We start from the raw sequence: 13,105 nt of genomic DNA on the forward strand, positions 1-13,105 counted from the left end.
CTCGGTCTGCACATGATGTGCAGAATCCTTCACACAACCCCTCTTCATCCACCATGATGGAGCAAAACCCAGAGCACAAACTGTCGGGAACATTTAGCACATGAAGCAAATGGGCAGAAGATGGCACCATGTGGCAATTGCACACTTTTTGCTCTCCAGGGAAGAGAGGGAAATAGTGCGGGGGGTGTCTTAATTTTATTTTTATTATTACCTTTATATAAGCCACCGTTTAGGGCACAGCCCACTCAAGGTGGCTGGCATCTCATCAAAGCACACCAAGGTTCGAGGAGGAACCATCTAAAACAGCAGCAGTATAACATGCCTCCTTCATGGAGCCTAGAGCTCTGCACATTTCTGGGGGCCCCAATGAGGCAACAATCTGGGCTGCAAACACCCACTCTCTGTCTGCTGCATTGGGAAGCCCCAGCCAAGTAACACACACTAGAGTGCCAATTTCACTGCACACCAGAGAGGGTTTAGCACAGTAAAGCAGAGGACAGATGGAGGTAGGAAGCCTTCAGAACAGTCTCCCTCTGCAGCAGTTTACTAGGAATGGCCTCCACATACCCTACAAAGCAGGCTTCATGATTGCCTGGTTCCTTTAGCTTTCCAGCAACGGCCCTGTGTTGCTTGGGGGGCTACCAAGTCATGGGTAGAGTTGCTTGCCATCAATGATTCTGTTGCACTAAATCAGGAATTGGCATTGGCTTCTTATTTCAATGTGCTGAGAATCTCAACTTTTTCCCTTTTTTGAAAAAGCAAGTTTCTAGTCCTGGAGGAACAAGAGTTGGTAAACTCTCACAGACTAGGCAGGGGCTGGGAAATGTTTCCAGTGGCATCGTTGATGCTCACCAAGCTGCCTTGTCATGGGACTAGCTCTCCTGACTCCCAAGGGCAGGGGAGTTTGGGTCAGAAGGAGCTGAATCTGCCTGCCTGGTGATGCACAGAGACAGGAACTGGGCTGGAGCCAGAGGGCCTCTGCACCTGGGTAGAAACTCATGAAGCTGTCTGCAAAAGAAGGGAAGCCAGGTGATGCCAGGGAGGCCAGAAGGCAACTGATTCTACAGGGAGTGGGAGCCAAGGGGAAAGGAGAAGAGATGACTAGCTGAGCTCAGGGCTTACCTAGGCAAGGTGGTGGAGTGGGGGCTCAGTCACAGGATAGAAGCCTGGGGGAAGGGTCTGCCAGGAAAAGGAAACTTGCTGGGGAGGGAGGGATGAAGAGGAAGACACAGCAGTCTAAGCACCAAGGGTAGGTATCAGAGAGTGGGAGAAGGTGGGTGGGAGGCTCCCAAGGTCCAGGTCTGCTCTGTAAGGCTGTGTTTCTGGCAGTCCCTTCTGTGTTCTGCCAACTACAGATGCTGGAAGGAGCAGGACACTTGGGAGGAGGAATTTTCCCCGTCCACCCAAAGCAAGAGCAGATGGGATCACAAAGGTTGTTGGGGTTTTTTGCCTTGTGATCAGAAGCCAGGAGAAGAAGCCACCACTGCTTTTCCATAGCCAGGTCCTGCATTGATACCTTCTCTCACTCTTGCCTGCCTGCTGGCTTCCTTCAGCAGAACACCCTTCACAGATGATGATGATGATGATGATGATGATGATTTATTTATACCCCACTCATCTGGCTGGGTTTTCCCAGCCACTCTGGGTGGCTCCCAATCAAATATTAAAAACAGAATACAGCATTAAACATTAAAAACTTCCCTAAACAGGGCTGCCTTCAGATGTCTTTTAAAAGTAGGATAGTTGCTTATTTCCTTGACATCTGATGGGAGGCGCCACTACTGAGAAGGCCCTCTGCCTGGTTCTACCTATGACATGGCATCGCAGCTCACACATACCCATGTTTGCCTCATGGTGACAGTGCTGCAGCTTTACAATGTCAAGTAGGGTGTGGGGCAGACCCCTCAGACCTGTGAGGTTTGCCAGGCATTCTGACGCACGCTTGGGGCAGCAAGAGGTCCTACCCTGATGGGAGTCACTTCACATGTCATTGCAAACTGAGCTGGGCTCTTCTGTTAAGGGCGAGCGGGGTCCGCATCCTGTCCTCTGCTGCATCTAGGTCCTAGTATCGCTCTGAGGGTGGTCTCTGAGTTCTCCTAAGTCATTCCATGTGGGAGGGAGGAGCCCCCAGTCCCCTCTCCTTTCCATACTGCCCCTGCCTAAGAATACAGCTGTCCCATTTCTCTCAGACTTGAAGGAGGGGGACTTGTATATGTGGATATAAACAAAGGGCAGCAAGATTGGATGGACAGAGTGGCTGAAGAGGGAGAGTTTGAGCAAGGACAAAAGTCCAAGGACAGAAAGAAGAGGTGGGACAAAGCAACCAGAGTTTTAAAGGTTAGAACATGGAGTGAGCCCAGGTACAGAAGAAGAGAGGATAGCACCAGGAGGAAATGTCCCCAAATGCTGATATTAAACTGGTAAATTTCAAGGCCAACTATACAGCTGTACTTAAGCAAAAGCTTGTCTAGGAATGAGGAAGTACTCCAGTCCATTCATTTCTTGAGCCTTCCTTAATTGCTTTAGGCACACCTTTACAAGAACTGATTTGTTGGAAGGAACACATTTGATAGCACATCTGCAATTACTGCATTAGAAGCTACCTGATACTGGGTCAAATTAGCTAGTGCTAGGTCCTTCTAGCAGCTAGTACAGTCGTACCTTGGAAGTCAAACAGAATCCATTCCGGAAGTCCATTCGACTTCCAAAACGTTCAAAAACCAAAGTGCAGCTTCTGATGGGCTGCAGCCCATCAGAAGCCCCGGAAGCCCCATCGAACGTTCGTCTTCCAAAAATAGTTCACAAAACAGAACAGAACAGTCTGCGGCATTCGGGAGCCAAAACGTTCAGGAACTAAGCTGTTCCTAAACCAAGATACGACTGTATTGCCAACCAGTGACTCTCCAGGGTTTCAGGCAGGGAACCAGTCCCAGCCCTGGAGATGCTGTCAAGATTGTACATGGGACCTTCTAGATAGAAAGCAGATGCTCTACACTGAACTGTAGCCTTTCTCATACTTTAAAGAATGCATGGTACATGCAAGAAAACATCTGAAAAGGCATTTGGTCTGTCATTGCTCTGGACATTTCACAGCCAGTCCTGGTAAAGCTTATAACAACAAGGGTATAATTTTGTCATCTAAAGACAGCGCTTGGTGGTTTTCAAGATTAAATATCATAAATGATTAAGTCCCAAGGTTTGCTTTGAACATTTACACCAGGGCCTCAATAAAGGTCATCCTTTCCTAGTGAAAAATGGAGATGAAGATGAAATGTAGCCACTTACTGAAGGCTCTCCATTGGCCTTGCCAGGATTTCCTCTCCTTTTCTCTTGTTTTCCACATTACTTGTAGGCCCACCCCTCTGCAACTTTCTCTAGGGTCCCTACCTGTGACTTCATCTCTCCTAAATTTGTTTCTGCCAGTCACCCAAAGTTCTCCTGCTCAACATCTCTCTCTTCATTCAGGCCCCAGAAGGAAATCCTTCTCTTCTGCAAAGCATCATATTCTCTGATCCAAAGTTCTCTTGTGTATAGGAACAATACAAGCAAAGCACCCTTCCTGCCACTTCACAAATCTTGATTCTGTAATTCAGAAGCATTAAGAGATTTGCTATGCCCCTCTTTGCCTCAAACAGGAATGGAGGCAGGCAAAAGGAACATCAGAGCCTGAAGCTTCAGGGTCAGTGGAGCACATTGTGGCAGTTGAGCCTGGAGGTTGAGTGTTCAAGGATCCTCTCTGTCAAAAAGGCATGGAGCCCATGCAACAGATGGAGTCAATAAAAGTGTAGATGCTCCCTCCAGATGCTGTTAGTCTCTGAATTACTAGCTTCTGGGGAACAACAGAAGGAGTGGGACTATTGTGTGCAGGCCTTCTCGGAAACATGTGGTTGGTTCCTGTGTAATAGAAGGTGGTGAACAAGATAGGCCCCTTTTGATTCACCCTACCAAGGCTCTTCTTTTGTACTTTAAGCAAATTTAGCCAATGTAGCAAGATGCCTATGCAAAAGCAGAGCTGGTTCACACCTCTCTCCTGATGGGGAATTCACAGCCCCATCAAATAGGGGCAGTCCCACTCCCTCAAAATGGGATCCCACAAACATTACTGTGCCTGGATTAAACTTAAATTTACTACGCTCGTCTCAGAAGAGCACTCCAGCCACCAAGGACCCACCACCTAAGGCTGCACTTGGTGGAAGATGACTGGCCCAACCCACTGGACCCACATAAGGCAAGTCCAGATTTGCCCTGATCTCCCTTTCTCAATATTAATTAATCAGGCTTTGACCTGCCACCAACCTTCCCAAGAAAGGTTGTGCACGCCTTGTTAGATGCTGTTTCCTGCTATTACTTGCTTAAACAACTTCTACATGCACTCCATTTCCACAGGGATGATATATAATGCTTCCCTGCCTGTACCTTGACTTGTAATTCAACACACTCTTTAAAAAGAAAAAAGATTATTCTGTATATGAATGCCACTTTCAGAAACTTGAATGTTTAGAACTGAATGTGTTCATCACACTAATGGCACTTCAATCCCAAAGTACAGATAATCTCTCTCAGCAGCGTCATTGAGAAGTTCAACTGAATGAGTGCTACGGAAAATCCTAGCGGAACACCACAGTAGAAGTCCCCAAGGAGCAGAGTCAGCATCCCCAATTACCCATCCTGCGTCCATCCAGACAAGGAGGAATGGAGCCAAAGGACAGTCATCCTCCAAACTCCAAGCGAGATCTGGAGGTGCTGGGAAAGAATGGTATGATCCACATTATCAAAAGCCACTGGGAGGTTTTAGAAGATCAATATTGTCTGTATTATGGCTGTCAAGCTCAAGATCAGACTTTGCCAAACTTCTGCCTTTCAGATGTTGGGAACTGCACTTCCATCAGCCTCAGCCACATGCAAGACGAAGGTAATCCACCAGGACTATCATGTCTCCTGTTTTAGGGTCTGGGGAGAATGCAGATGACACACCAGTTGACTTTTGTGAGGGGGAACCCTCAGCACCCCTTCTACACTCTCCCGTTTGAGCACATGACTCTTCCATCATCCTCACCATGACTCTACAGCAGTGGTTTTCAACCTGTGGGTCCCCAGATGTTGTTGGACTACAACTCCCATCATCCCTGACCACTGGTCATGCTGACTAAGAATGATGGGAGTTGTAGTCCAACAACATCTTGGGACCCACAGGTTGAGAAACACTGCTCTACAGCTTTCTCCAGTTTCTCCTGCTCCCTAGCCATGCAGGAGCATACACTTGAAGAATCATGGGCCTTTGCTTACACTGGCGGCGGAGGGCGGGTAATGGGAAGAGAAGGCCCCGCCTACCTTTAGATGACTGTTGAGGCAAGCCGCCTGGTCTCACTGGGAGCTGTCCAAGGTGGTGAACCACTTTGTCTTGGAAGAAGCTCCAGAAATCGGTAATTCCTGCAGGCCCCAAGACTCAGCAAAACAGGGCAAAGACAACAATTTCTGTCTGTTGCACACTTACAAGCCAGACTGAAGTGGGACAAGATAAGAAATGCCTTATTTTGAGATTTCAACAAGGACTAGAACCTCCGGCCACTTTTTATATAATTTGGCATTATGTAAAATGCATATATGGAGGAACCACCATTTTCAAGACAAACCTCGTCTCCAGCCTAGCAAATCTGGAACTAGACTTGATAATCTGGTAACACTGATAGTCTTTACTTGGACTTGGTTATTTTAACCCAGTGTGCTACATGCCTACTTTATAGTTTTGTTTTTCATCTTTTAATTTTCATCTGTTGTCATATTCTCTTTTTCATATACACTATATAATGAAATAATAGAAATAATAAAGAGAGAGAGAAAATGAATGGTTCTGCTGCCACAGGTCTAAAGCTGGCCAAGCCCCCTTAACTGACAGAGTTGTTTTTTTTGAGACAAGAACAAATCACTCCTTCCTTATGAGAATGCAGGACACGGACACAGACACACTTTGTTTGCTTTGACCTGTAGCACTAGAGCCTGCCTATTGCTGTCTTTCACCAACCACAAGGGACAGAGATCTACACTACATGTTGCAGCCTACACAGCACCAAGCAACCAGTCAATGTCACTGAGGGGAGCCAGAGTGTTGCAACCCAAGCAACAGGGACCTGCCAGCCTTTCTCAGCCCTCTGCAGCAGGCTCCGTTTGAGCTGGAGCATCAAAGCTGGAGCTGAGCCAAGTGGTTTTATTTTATCAGCAAAAAAGCCAAGTAAAAAAAGGTCACAGTGGAGCTAATGATGTTTCACCTTCTTGGGACACAAATTCGGAGGCTGAAATGCCCCTTGGCACCAGGAAGAGATCTGCTGGACATGATGCAGCTGATTCAATGCTGGTGGAGAAAAAAAAGTACTTCCTCGCTGACATCACCAGCAGCAGCAGCACCTCAAAGGCCTTGCAAGAGGGCTCTGGGGCACACTTAACCAAATCCAGTCCAAGTCGTCTTCCACCACTATTTCATGAGCCACAGGCAAACTGCTCATGGCCAAATTGGTCACCGCTGCTAAAGTGTAGGAGAGTGACAACAGAGCAATGGGTTCGAACAGTCCAGGAGGTACCAAACTTATTTTTAAAAAAACAAAAAACAAGAATCTTGAGTCCACCCATTAGCTCCTATTTTAAAACTTGCTAAGGTGCTTCCAAGCAATAAGAACTGTAAAATGCTTTCTGTAGGAATCTTTTCACTAGCCTATATTTACATGGCTTTAAAATAGTAACAGGGATGTGGGTGGCGCTGTTGGTTAAACAGAGCCTAGGACTTGCCAATCAGAAGGTCAATAGTTTGAATCCCTGCAATGGGGTGAGCTCCCGTTGCTCGGTCCCTGCTCCTGCCAAACTAGCAGTTCGAAAGAACGTCAAAGTGCAAGTAGATAAATAGGTACCGCTCCGGCGGGAAGGTAAACGGCGTTTCCGTGTGCTGCTCTGGTTCGCCAGAAGTGGCTTAGTCATGCTGGCCACATGACCCGGAAGCTGTACGCCAGCTCCCTCGGCCAATAAAGCGAGATGAGCACCGCAACCCCAGAGTCGGCAACGACTAGACCTAATGGTCAGGGGTCCCTTTACCTTTTTAAAATACTAACGGCATGTAATTTTTAAACCCCCTTTCATATGCCCTGCCTTTTTTTTTGAAAAATACATGACTTGGGGAAGGGTAAATCTCTGCTCTGACTCTTCCATCCTAACCCAGATCAATGCAATATGAGTTGTGAAGCTTGCTTAGCACAGGTCTAGGCTCTCTTGAAGGTGTTGGCTGCAAAGGAATTGTCTCCTGTGACTTTGCACCTCCTTTACAGAAAGGGTTGCACATTTGGAAGCAGAGGACTTGATGACAATTGGTGGTGTGTAACCATAGTAATGTTCTGACACCAACCAATGTTCCCCAACCAATGCCCTCCAGATGGCTTTGACCGCCCCCGCCAGAAAATCTTGGGAATGGTAGTTCACCCCTTGTCAAGCTACAGTTCCCAGCACCCTTAAGAAACTGAAGTTCCCAGGATATTTATGGGGAGAAAGAATGTGCTTTGGACATATGGTGAGTAGGCAGCCTCAGCCTATAAGGAGCGCCGAGTGCGGAGGTTGAGTTGTGCTCTGAAGCAGGTCTCTGCTCCAAAACCAATTCTCAGCGCAAGGGCTTCCCCTGATCACATGTGAAATAATAAAACCACACCTCTGAGCATGTGCAGAGTGTGCACCCACCTCATCAACAGGTATATGACAGTGTTCAAGGGCCATAGCTCAATGGTTAGAGCATCCTCTTTACATTCAGAAGGTCCCAGGTTCAGTACCCAGCATGTCCAGGAGAGAACCTCGGTCAAAACCTGCCAGTTGGATGCACAATGTGAAGCTAGATGAACCCAAGGCCTGACTCAGAATAAGGCAGCTTGATTTCTATGACCACAACTCCAACTAGTCCCAGCCAGCAGGGTCTGCTAGGAGTTGTAGTAAAAAAACATCTGGAGAGTCATAGGTTGGAGAACGCAGAGTATGCCATGGACCAAACTTGGACCCCCGCCAGGGCATCTGCCGCTGTGCCACTGAGTCACAGCCCTCCCATGGGAAATTATGGAGGCTGCCTTGAGCAGAGGCTCCCTCCAGGGCTGCCTGCAAACCCTTTTAACCCTTTCACACCCTCACCGTTTGCCAAGTAAGGTGGGGGGAGGGAATGCCACTCTCAGGGTCCTTTGGCACAACAACCCCCCCCCCCAATGCCAGCATTAGCTATTTAGGAAATGAGGTACAGGGGGAGGCATTAGGGAGCACCCCCCCTTTCCAAATTACCCCACCCTGACACTCTGGAGCTGGGGAGAGGGCGTTGGATCTGCAGCCCCTGCTGCCTCCTCGTCTCCCCTGGGGGGGTGGGAGTGTCCACCGCAGCTGTGCCAGCCTGGCTCCCCAGCGCAGCTGCATCATATCCAGAAGAGGCACGGTGGGGGGAGACTCCAAAGCTGGAGCAACCGCCCCCACCCCACGACCTCCGAGAGCCTGCAGGGAACAGAGGGGCGTCGGATTACCTGTCAGCAATTCTATCTTATGTCCCCAGACCTTCATAGTGGCGGCGGCGGCGGCGAGAGAGCGAGCGCTTGCGAGGCAGGCGGCGAGAGACAAAGGCGGCTCCCGAGTTAGCCAGACTGCTCACTGCGGCTGGGCAGGCAGCGAGCAAGCGGGCATCGCTCCAGCGGGGAAGGCGAGGAAGAGGGCGGGGGAGGGAAGGAAGGAAGGATGAATGGATGGATGGGGGGAGCTGCCAAGCCCGTCGGTTGGCCGAGCAACGTCAGCCGGGGGGGGGGGTTGAAGAGAACCGTGGGCGGGGGGGACAAACCCCCCCCCGCATTCCCGTTGCCAAGTCGTGCTGCGGGAGGCGGCGGAATCCTCGCCACCCCACCCCGCCGTCGGTCAAGCCCCATCTGGGTCTCCAAGACGATGGGGAGGCGGGTCTACTTACAGCCCAGAGCAGCCGGTCCCCTCCCTCGGTGCCGGGCCAGGCCGGGGTCTCCTCCGTCTGTTACGGAGGGGCCGTCCCGGCGCGGCCTCCCGCGTTGCAGGCGCCTGGGAGCGGGGCGTCGGTGGCTGGCAGGAGGACAGAGCCGCGGCTGCGCTCGGACGGGAGGCCGCCCGGTTTAAATGGGGGAGGAGGCGCCGCCGCTGCGTCAGGAGGGGGAGGGGGAGAGCCAGGCGGGCGGGCGGGCGGGGGAGGGTCTCGCGGCCTCGGCCTGCAGCCCGCCTTCCCGCTCTCCCTCGCAGCGGCGGCGGTTGCTAGGGACGCTCCGTCGGGGCTCCCTCCTCCCCCAGCGACAGAGCCTTCCCCCGAGGCCGTGGCTCATCTAGCTGAACATTGTCTATCCTGAGTGGCAGCAAGGGCTCTCTCCCAGCCCTCTCCGGAGATGCCGTCGGGGATTGAGCCTTCTGAGATCAAGGCTGGCGCTCTGCCTCTGAGCCAGGCTGGGTTCTTGGACCTTCGACGGGCAGAGGCGCTTGGGAAGGCAAGTCATTCCGAGCGCCGCCAGGCACTCCTCCCCTCTCTCCGAGCTGTAGAAGCAGCCGTCGGGGGAGTTCTTTCCGGTCCGGAGGGCCGCCCACGAGAAAGAGCTAGCAACGCAGACGGAGAAACCGGGTTCCCGGGCTTGGCCCGGGGAGGAATCGTCAGCTGCAGGCCGAACGCCCGCAGCAATGATTCCCAGCCCGTCCCCAGACCCTCTTCCCCCCACGACGTGTCTGGCCCTGTCGACGCAGTGCTAGGCCCCACTGCAGGGGGGGGGGGCACAAGGTGTCCCATCTGCCGCCAAGAGGGGTCCTGGCTGAGAAGGCTTGGTCCCCTGAAGTTCACCCCTGACCCCGAATTGGGTGAAGGGCCTTTTTGCCTTCCTATCTTTCACCTTTGGGGTCCATTTCCCCAAAAATGCAAGTGCCCAAGTTTGCCTTTACCAAAGAGCAAGTTGTCTCCTATATCTTCCCAGTCTAGTGTCAAGCCTGCTACTGAAAGTCTGATAGTTCTTATTTGCAACCTTTTGACCTACCTCATCAAATATGGGTAATGATGGCATACTGGGATCTGAGTCTAGTATCTGAGGCATGATAAGTTTCATTTCCTATTTCTCCACCTCCCACTCCCAGAATTCCTGTAACTTCTCACATGATCACCACTTATGGAAAAACAGTAGGGACTTGACTCTTCACAGCCACTCCAGCATAGTGGACTATTAGCACTTGAAATTCTAACAAGAGTGAGAGGAAGCAAGGTACTGAGTTCTCTCTCATTCAGGATGATGCTAACCAGAACAGAAATGGGTCCCAGATTTGTTTCCACTTATCAGCTCAATTTCTCAATAGAAGCACTATTTCTGGGTTAGCGGAAGTGTGTAACCTGAAGCGTATGTAACCTGAAACATACATAACCCGAGATACCACTGTACTCATAAATTACAAAAATTCATATTCAAGGGAAACTAACAGTAAGAAACCCATGTTAGCTAGAACCAGCCATATCTTATAGCCGTATGTAACTGTGTGGTTTAGCAACTGCATTATTTTTTCCCTTGATAAGCCTTTGATAAAGGCAATTGTGCCAAAATGTGTTGGGCATATTTAAAAATGAAGCATTCCCATTGTTTGGGCATCTTTGAGACACATTTCTCTCCCCGCCCCCAGCACCTTTTAGGTTAGAGAAAAATGCTCAGGTGGGTTGTGGCATTCAATTCTGGGCATCCCTGGATTCAGCAGATTATCTGGAATCCATTTTAATCTGGTTTCCAAATCCCATGTGTCTTTTTTTATTTTTTGACCGAAGCAGCATTGGTCTCCCTAGTGGACGACCTTCGCAAGGAGAGGGACATAGAGAGTGTGACTCTATTGATTACCCTGGACCTCTCAGTGTGGCTTTCGATACTATCGACCATTATATCCTAATGGACCAGCTGGCTGGGAGGGAACTGGGGGCACTGGAGTCCAGTGGTTCCAGTCAAACCTGACATGCTGGTTGCAGAGGGAGATGCAAGGAGGCTGGTGTTGTTGCTACTAAGGGTTATACAGAGTGTTTCCTGTGCTGTATTAAACTACTAGAGGAAGGTCTAGGAATTTAAAGAGAGGTGCTGGTAGTAAGCTTATAGCAATTCATTTCCCCTTTCATCAAATTTAGGTGAGGCCAGGGGTAGCCTGAAAAGGGGTCTGGAGCTATTGCATTGGAAGATGGAGACCAATAAATTGCAACTTCATACATTAAGGCAGCCTTTGTCAACCTAGTGCCCTCCAGATACTGTTGGAGTCCAACTCCCATCAGCCCCAGCGCACATGGTCAACGATCAAGGTTGATGGGAAACGGAGTCTAGCGATATCTGAAAGGACATGGGTTCCCCTCCCCTGCCACAGAGTGGGAAGGGCCCTTGGAGGTAACCTGAATGCAAAATCTGCAATACATGATTTTCAATTATAATATCTCTGGCAAACAGGCTGGGCTTCAAGCCTTTGCTTCAATGACTAGTATCCATTGATGCGCCTATGAATTTGTCTAATCCTCTTTTAAAGCCCTTTGTGTTGGTGGCCATCATTGCCTCCTTGTGGTCAGGCCTTGCAAAGCTCTCTGCACCTGGGTTTGCAAGCTCAGGTGATCTGATGTTTCATCTTGCAAGACCTGGTAATCAACTGATGCCCAGGGTTTGGGTCAGCTGCAAACCTGCCAACCCTCTTTCAGCTGAGCCAGGTCCTTACCTGCCCCACCCCTGACATCATATACAACATCATGTGTAGGACAGGTGGGTGTGGCTTAGCCAGATGGGGAGCCCTAGCGGGCCTCATTAACGCCTGAGGCTGGTGGTTGCCCACCACTGCTATAACTCAATAAACAGTCATGCAGTTAAAATATGGGTAGCATTAGGACATCACATTGCAAGCATGTCACTTTCGGGCTAGCATAAACCTGAGGCTTTGAATCAAAGTTTGCACTGGATGCTTTCTAGATTGTTACACAGGTGCTAGGCTTCTGCAAGATATCAGCTCTCGCCTCTATGAATCTCTGTTGGAAATCAAAATAGAAGTTAGTGCAGTGCTAGTTACATGTCATAAAGACTTGTGCTTTCTTCAGGCTATGTGGAAGTATGTAACAAGGACTTGACTGAAAGTTATGAGGAGAGCTCAGGCAAAAAAGGAAGCACCTGTAAAAGGACATCGTGACCTGGCCATTGTGCTCTGGTATGGATTTATCCACTTTTCAGCATGCTTTTTAAAATCCCAATAAGTGGATGTTTTTCCCCACATTGCTTTTAGCTCAGCCAAGCAAAGATAAACTAATTAGGGTTATAATTACATAAGCAGTTTTATGTTGTTTCTTTCACCACATGGAGAGGTCCATGTGGTTACACGGATTGAGTAGCAGCAGGCAGCTGGACTGTCCAGCTGAGGAATGTCAGGCTTAAGGTTGGTTCATAATTGAAATGTACGGCCCAAGTGCCACATAGAGGAGATGCACCACTTGGCTGGGGGGAAAATAACGCCCCCCCAACTGCCCATGACTGAAGGATTGCCAAGCGAAGGCCACTGAAATGCTTTTGGCTTCAAACTTGGGTTGTCCTGTTGGCTGATCATCAGCACTAGCATTTCCTCTTGTGACCACAATTGGCTAAAAACCTCTGAATAGCAATGTTCCATCAATGAGCAGCTCACTAACTTAACAACACCTCGGAAGCTGTCAAAAGAAGATGCAATTGATAAAGATGAGAATTAATGTGTTGCTATTGTGGACACCCATTTGCTACTTTTGGTGAGCCAAATAGACCCTCCAAGTGGTTCACAGTTAAAACCTATTATTTTTGGTGTGTCACTTTTTATTTTTAAAAATCACCTTTTAAAAAAAAATCTATTGTATGCAGCAATGCAAACAATATAACACCTGAGAATGATAATGAAAGGGGCATCTGAAATTAAAAATCTCAAGTTTGTTTGCCATACAATTAAGACAAGGGAGAGATGAGATCAACAATGAGCCTGTCACTGAAATGTCCACGGCTGTCCATGCATACATGGTAGATGGTTCTCTTGTCTGATTCTCTGTATGCATTGAATAAAATGAAATAGAATAGGAGAAACTGTCCATTTTTGG

General features: G+C 49.1%; 1 protein-coding gene across 3 annotated transcripts in view; it reads right to left on the reverse strand.

The window, feature by feature from the left end:
• Positions 1–9,137, reverse strand: part of NDRG4 (NDRG family member 4) — a 47,434-nt gene extending 38,297 nt beyond the window's left edge. Inside the window, exon 1 of one of the 3 annotated variants that reach the window (XM_081921134.1) lies at positions 8,960–9,137. Coding sequence is in view for 2 of the 3 variants with exons in the window: in XM_081921133.1 (XP_081777259.1) it covers positions 8,529–8,565 (37 nt within the window). In the remaining variant the exon portion in view is untranslated. Of the gene's footprint in view, positions 1–8,528; positions 8,784–8,959 lie in introns of those variants that run through there. The other 2 variants (XM_081921133.1, XM_081921132.1) reach the window with 2 other exon arrangements.
• Between the last annotated feature and the right edge of the window lie 3,968 nt (positions 9,138–13,105).

Source organism: Podarcis melisellensis, assembly GCF_964234715.1.
Source record: "Podarcis melisellensis genome assembly, chromosome: 8".
Taxonomy (NCBI): Eukaryota; Metazoa; Chordata; class Lepidosauria; order Squamata; family Lacertidae; genus Podarcis; species Podarcis melisellensis.